We start from the raw sequence: 7807 nt of genomic DNA on the forward strand, positions 1-7807 counted from the left end.
ATATTACATTTGATCATATATAGTCAACAATTGTTGCATTTCTATGATGATGTGTGCTTACTGATTATGCTTTGTTTCTACAGTTGCAGAAAACTCCACCTCCGATAAACAGTTCTTCAATGGCGGTTCTGGCATATCAGCGAGGATGTTTTACTGTAAGTGTTTTTCCTTTACAGTGCACTGAAGCGCTCTAATAGAAAGCCATAAGCAAGCCTGATATTATGGCGGTCATGTGGCGTAACCTCTGTCAGAGCTGTATAAGAGTTGTCCACCTGTGACTACGATACTTTAGTGTTGCTGGCGGTGAGCTTTGGCTGATGAAAGCGGACAGTAATGTATGGAAATGCCTCGATGTGGACTTAGATATGTTTCTCCATTCATCTCTGTGTCTCAGACTCAGGAAACTTCAATCTTTTCAGCCTGTTGCGTATCCTGCATATACGATGAACTCTATTTCTGGATGCATTCAGTAGTATGAACAAGTTGGAAGTTTAGTCCTTCAGTACTGGCAAAGCCTTAATGAATGTTGCATTTGCGTTCTGTTTGCTTAGATGAGATTTTGTCTTTGTTTTACTGTAGCAACCAGAACAATAGCTCTTTTATTATTACCTGTCACCCGCTACTACATTCTCAGTTCCAAATCTGCTTCTCTTGATTTTTTTTCAGCAGTTGTCAATATGCGCGAGTGTGTCAAACGCGAAAGGAATTGCCCTTGAGGAAGCGGCGGAGAACAAGACAGCTGTTTTTAACACCTAGAGTGTGTGCATGTCAGAAAGCAAAGGGCTTACGATGATGGGTTACTCTCTGACAGATAGACCCTGACATCTTTTCACCAGCACAAGTTGATTGAGTTTTTCCCGCAGTTGCAATGGGACTCAAACCTCAAACATTTTGTATTTTTGACACTTTAAGAGGTCTATTATGCTTTATAAAGGTGCACTTTCAAAGCTCATCTGAATGTCACTAGTTTAGTATGATTTAGTCTTTAGCACAGAGCCGAATACAGTAGTTTACCGTATAATTTAGTAAATTCTTTTACGTTTCATCCACAGCTGCCATTTTTAAAACTATAAATTCTACCAATATAAAGATGTGTGAAACATTGATGTATACTACTAAATTAATGAAATAGAGCAGTTAACCGTAAAATAAAAAAAATGTATATGGTTTTTATCATATTTGTAATACAATAGAACTCAAACCTCAAATGTTTTGTCTTTTTGTCACTTTAAGAGATTTATTATGCGGTATGTTATATAGAGACGCACTTTTAAAGCTCATCTGAATGTCGTAGTTTAGTATAATTTAGTCTGTTTTATGCAATGTTACGTCTTTACATATAGTTTTAAGAAGCGCGGAGCATCATTAACTCATTAGACGTCTGTTTAATGCTGCTCAGATGTGGCATTAATGCATTTAGACAGCAATTACAACTGTATACTTTATTATGTGTGGCATGGGTCAGAGCTAACGTAATTTAGTCTGGCTTTTATACAGCATTGTGTCTTACACTGAATATTAAGCACGGAGCAGCCTTAAGTGAAACTATAGGAGTCTTAATGCTTGTTTTTAAGCCCAGTTTTAAAGGATATCATTGCCAGCACTGTAATTAAAATGCTGGGTTTTGGGACAAAATAACAAGTAACAAGTTAAGTGATCTTGTGAGTTTTTGCAAATTTAGGTGGATTGAAAAAAAAAAGTTATAATTTTTTTTTTTTAACCAAAAGAATAAAAATAATACAAATATTGCCTTTGTGCAAAAAAATGATTTGAATATTGCATGAAATAATCTTTCATGAAAATATGTTATAAACTCCCTATTGTAAATACATCTAAATTAAAAATTGAATAACAAAGCGCATTGCAAAGTACTTAAACACCAAATTTTTCTCAGTATTTATATATTCTCTGAACCCTTAGATTACTCACTTAAAATAATAAAATAGGGAGTCTGGAGTCAACATTGCTTTATACACTCTAAGAAATGTTGGGTTATTTAAAACCCATAAAATATGCATAAACTACTATATAAAACTACACTACTTTACATAAACCGTGTCGCCTATCCAAGTTTTAGGAACAACAAATATTAACTTGACTTCTAGTTGATCATTTGGTATCAGAAGTGGCTTATATGAAAGGCAAAGGCCTCTAGATTACACTTATTTTACCAAAATACAATATGATCATGCCTTGATTTTTAATTATCTAATTAGGACAGTAACAACTGCCTTTGCTTAGAAAAAACGAAAAGAAAAAAACAAAAAGCGCTCTTGTATAACTCCTAGAGTTCATCAAGATTTTTTGGATTCATCTTCAATGCCTCCTCCTTCAATTTACCCCAGACATGCTCAATAATGTTCATGTCTGGTGACTGGGCTGGCCAATCCTGGAGCACCTTGACCTTCTTTGCCTTCAAGAGCTTTGATGTGGAAGCTGAAGTATGAGAAGAAGCGCTATCCTGCTGGAGAATTTGCCCTCTGCTGTGGTTTGCACAAATGTCTTGATACCTCAGGCTGTTGATGTCGCCATCCACTCTGCAGATCTCTCGCACACCTCCATACTGAATGTAACCCCAAACCATGATGTCTTCTTCACCAAACTTGACTGATTCTATGAGAATCTTGGGTCTATGTGGGTTCCAGTAGGTCTTCTGCAGTATTGGTGATGATTGGGATGCAGCTCAACAGATGATTCATCAGAAAAATCCACCTTCTGCCACTTTTCCAAATGATCAACTAGAAGTCAAGTTATTATTTGTTGTATTGTTGATTTGCAGACTTTTGTCAGGTAGTGTATATAAACTGCATTAAAATTGAAAATTAACACAGCAGTTGGTTTAATCTCTATTTGTAACGACTGGGAGTGACACTGACAACAGAAGGTTTGGATCCACATGCAGGTATATTCAAAATCAGGCAAGCGATGGTCAACACATGTGCAAACAAGTATTTGGAGACAATCCAGAATCGCAGTCAAACACAGGCAAGAGATCAGAAAGGCAGGCAAAGACAAAGAGGCTAACAAGGCTAACGGTCGTTACACGGGATAACAAGACTGGGAAACGTGTTGTAATGCTACTGTGAAAGATAACAAGACTTGGCAAACTAAATGGGTGAATGAGTGGTTTAAGTATTGAGTGCAATCAGTCTCTGACGAGGCTCAGGTGGTGAGAATGTAATCATTCTAGATGAGTGAGCATGTGTGAGTGTGACCAGTCCAGAAGAAGGTGGAAGTGTAGTCCATGGTCATTGTGTGGGAGAACCAGCGATAACGATGGTTATCGTAACACTATTACACCCAGAAATTGGTTGAAATAACCTAGCATTTTCTTTAAATGTAACTTTTTGTTGTACTCTGATGTAGATTAGCCCTTGAACAGCAAATGATTGGTTATAAAAACAAATCAAAATCTCATCTGACAAACCCTGAACAAGCTCAGGGATACTTTTGTTGCTCGGTTCAGTCAGTGCATTGGCAGAAAGGAGGATCTGAGTGTGTGTGTGTGTGTGTTTGTATGTGTGTGAGTCATCCAGAGCAATCCGAGAGGCCATTACTGACACTCGTCTTCCATTGGCTCCCTCTCTGCACTCAGCACTAACTGCTGTCATCATGCCACTCTTCTAAGTGATACGATGTTTCTGTCCCATTGTGCGGAGAATTGAATGGCTTTTACTCAGACCTCTACTGACCCAGTAAGAGTGGTCACGTGACAGCTTCAGGACACTGCTATTGTCCTGTCTGTTTGTTTGAGACCGTTATGAGAAGGTGATATTTATCATTTACAATAGCAATATAATCGTCATGTTCAGGTGTGTCAGAGCAGATGTTGAATCTCGACATTGAATCTCGAGTCTAAAAGCTTCACTTTTTGTAGTGAAGCTGAGGCCTGTTAGAATGCAGTTATTAAAGGAATATATATATATATATATATATATATATATATATATATATATATATATATATATATTTATATATATATATATATATATATATATATATATATATATCATATATATATATATATATATATATATATATATATATATATATATACAACAGTATGTATGTAACATGTAACGTGTGTTACAGGAATTCCAATGGCTCTGACTCCTTGCTGGAGCATCTGGCATTTCTGTGCAGAGCTGGTTCTCCCGGGTTTCTCCTGGGTTCCCTGGTTTCCTCTCAAAGCTTAAATACGCTCTACATTATAGACCACTTAAACCTAAGTCTCTTTTACTAGACGTCTTACTCTCAGGAAGTTCACCTTTGCCTTTGCTGCGGGGGAGTTTTGAGATCGCCCTGAGCTCTATCTCCCCTCGCCCTGCAAAGGGAGGGAGCCCTGGACTCCAGGGTCCCTTGAGCTCAGGGTCTCTCCTGGGACTGTATGCCAAAACGCTTTTGTAAGTCAGGAGTTAAGTGTGAACTCTTGAATAAATGTTAAACTATGAATAATAAATACAGTACAGTATTGATCATACCTAGTTCATGTTAGTAAATACATTAACAACTGAAACCTTATTGTAAAGTGTGACCGCTTTACTTTTCAAAGCACTAAAAAGTCACACAGGAACGACATGACGCATAGATTGATTGCTTTACTGATTGATTGAGTGATGCCAAGTCAAATCTGCGATATTGTGCATCTACAGTAGCACTGAGATATTGCTGCTGCTTGTTCAGTGATATGGGAGTCATTCATCACCCGGCGCTCATGTGGACAGCAGGTGATTGATCACAGTAATACTCTGTCTCTAGGTGATTCAGGCTTCATTCTCTTAGAAAGTCACACTTCAGTAACCTATTAAGTAGGCTCGCATTGCATTAGACATGCAGTACACATATCTTGCGGTCTTCAAGTGTGGTTTTAGGGTGAGTTTGTGTGTCTCAGTCCATCTTTCCGTCTATATTATTTGCAATGCCGCTTTGCACCGCCAGGTGGCGCTTTAGATCGCTAAAATATCTGTACTACTCAAATCGCACACCCTATTGCCTAGTGATGAAAACAATTGTTTTTAATTCTGTCGTGCCTATAGATTTAGAGTAAAACCACTCCCATAAAAACAAGCGCATTACAGTAAAACGCTGTTTGACTTCTCATGAAACCCTTAATAAAGTTAAAGTTAGAATCATTAGATTTGTTTTTTATTTTTCAGATTCCCCAAATGATGTTTAACAGAGCAAGAAAATTTTTACAGTACTTCCTAAAATATTTTGTCTTCTGGAGAAAGTCTTATTTGTTTTATTTTGGCTAGAATAAAAGCCATTTTTTTAAACCCTTTTAAGTTCAACCTAATATTTTAGGTGTGACTTTTTAACATTCTGTAAGGGGTCTACAGATGAAAAATAGCCATTCTTGGCTAATTCTGGCACATTTTACAGTAATGTTTATTAATGTGCATTGACCCTGTAAACAAATAAACTAAACTAAACTAAACTAAACTAAACTAAACTAAACTAAACGGTGCGATGCAGTGGCTCAGCACTCACATCAAGTCCCGGCCGGGCCAGTTGGCATTTCTGTGTGGAGTTTGCATGTTTTTATTTTTTATTTTCTTTATTTGCAGAAGAATATATATATATATATATATATATATATATATATATATATATATATATATATATATATATATATATATATATATATATATATATATATATATAAAGCCATAATGTGCAGGAAGAGGCAAAAAGCCCAAAATGCTTATTTAGAGCCTCTACCTAAATTATAATAACAAAAACAATTCCATTCAACAAATCGACACCTTATTGTAAGGTTCTATCTGACGTTTTTGTCAAAATTGAGTATTGAAATAGTATTAAATTACAACTTATTTACGTTATGGGATGTTTTTAATAAGTTATTTACATTTTAAGACATTTTATTTAAATAAACAAATGTTACACACATAATGTTTGTTATGGAATGCAAAAACTTTGAAGCTCAATATCTTTAAATCATTCAGAACGCAGACAGAACCTTATAATTCCAAAGGGATGAAATGCTAAATTCCAATTCCAAGTGAGTAATAATACACACAAATACCATTACAAAATCACATACACACAACCATAATTAGAAATCATACAATACAATAAAATCCTTGCAAAATTACAAAACAACATTAAAGTGATTCCTTATGCATCTCTTAAAACCTGTTAGAGGAAAATATATATATATGGGATCAATCATTCTATAATTTAATACCCCTTAATCTAATCGAGCATTGCGTTGTACTTGTATGAACTTTGGACTTACTAAAATCTGACAAGTAAAATAACAATGAACCTGTCAATTTACTTCTGAAATGATCTGTCATGTTGCCTTCATTTGAATTGAAAAATGTTAATATAATATATGGAAAGAATAAGGAGTTTCTGTCATAAAATAGTGGCTGGAGTAAATGAATTTGAGTTGCAATTCCTACAAAATGCTTCTGAAGAAAAAAAAAATCGTTCGAAAAGTAGTAGAGAAAGTACTTGCTCAAACTATATTGCAATACTGTCTCTTTGTGTTAGCGTGGGTTTCCTCCGGGTGCTCCAGTTTCCCCCACAGTCTAAAGACATGGGCTATAGAATTGGATGAACTAAACTGGTCGTAGTGTATGAGTGTGAGTATGAATGAGAGTGTATGGGTGTTTCCCAGTAGCTGGAAAGGCATCCGCTTTGTAAAACATATGCCAGAATAGTTGGTGGTTCATTATGCTGTGGCCACTTCTGAAATAAAGACTAAGCCGAAGCAAAATGAATGAATATACTAGCAAGCTAATAATTCTGATTTCAACTGCATGTAAACATCCGGTCCAAACCCAAAAACCATTTTATAAATTCCAAATCACAAAAAATGTTTCCATCAGCTTTTAGTTTTGTATTAACTTTGATATTAAGCAGCTGAACTCCATGCTTTTATCTGGCAACAAAGTTTCACTACTAGCAAAGTCTGTGCCAACTTGTGTTCTGCGCCTGGCTTCCGTTTTACACTGCCAAACTCTGAATGACCAGCAGGACTTTGGACCAGGCAGAACAAAGAAACTAAAGCATGTCTGTGCTAAATAAGGAAGGTTTCCACATAATCGCTGATGTTATGCAAGGCAGTGAAAGGCTCTTGGCTGTTTGCAAAAGTTCGCCTCTGAGCCCAAGTTTCTGTCCAGCAGGAAACAAACCTGAAGCAAGTCTGCTCTTGCCCTTCCGCTCAAAATACTTTACTCTGTTGTGGCATTGCTACAGGCAAGGAAAACCTGTTCGACATACCAATGCTCTAAAGAGTTCTCTGAAGTAAAAGTAAGCTGCTTTAGTGATGTTGTTGACCCAAAAAGTGGACACTTTATACGTTCAGGATGTCGGACGTCAATGCACATGAGAAATACTATAGATAACAATGTTTACTGCACTTAGGCTTCTGAATATTTATAAGTAAATAATTGTGTTTTTTTTTTTGTTTTGTTTTTTTTTTGCTAAAAATACTAAAATATTTACTGAAATTGTCAAATGTCATTTAAAACTATAATATTATATGATATATTATATTATATAAATATAGGCCTACACAGAGAGTATATTAAAATATTAAAGTATTAACTAGCTTTTAATCTCAAAAATGTTGGTGAAGTATTGTTCTGTGTAATTATTAAATTACAGACTTATTGTACGTGGACTTACTGTATTATATAAAAGAATATATGATCATACTGAATTTGATCATACATTACATTGATTTCTGATTATTGTCCAAGTGGTGGTGTAGTATATATATTTAAAATGATTAGTATTTTGGTTCTTCGTCTTAAATAGATTATTTTAATAAGCA

The 7807-nt window shown here is 35.5% G+C and overlaps 1 protein-coding gene across 7 annotated transcripts in view; it reads left to right on the plus strand.

Moving 5' to 3' along the window:
* LOC147844603 (uncharacterized) overlaps positions 1-7807 on the plus strand; it is a 240158-nt gene that overhangs the window by 141154 nt on the left and 91197 nt on the right. For 2 of the 7 annotated variants that reach the window (XM_088649933.1, XM_088649934.1), the window contains one exon: positions 84-2808. The exons of the other annotated variants lie outside the window; for them this stretch is intronic. In XM_088649933.1, the coding sequence (XP_088506059.1) occupies positions 84-184 (101 nt within the window). In that variant the 3' untranslated portion in view covers positions 185-2808. Of the gene's footprint in view, positions 1-83; positions 2809-7807 lie in introns of those variants that run through there. 7 annotated transcript variants of the gene reach the window in all.

The sequence above is a fragment of the Danio rerio genome, chromosome 4 (assembly GCF_052040795.2).
Source record: "Danio rerio strain M-AB ecotype USA chromosome 4, GRCz13ab, whole genome shotgun sequence".
Taxonomy (NCBI): Eukaryota; Metazoa; Chordata; class Actinopteri; order Cypriniformes; family Danionidae; genus Danio; species Danio rerio.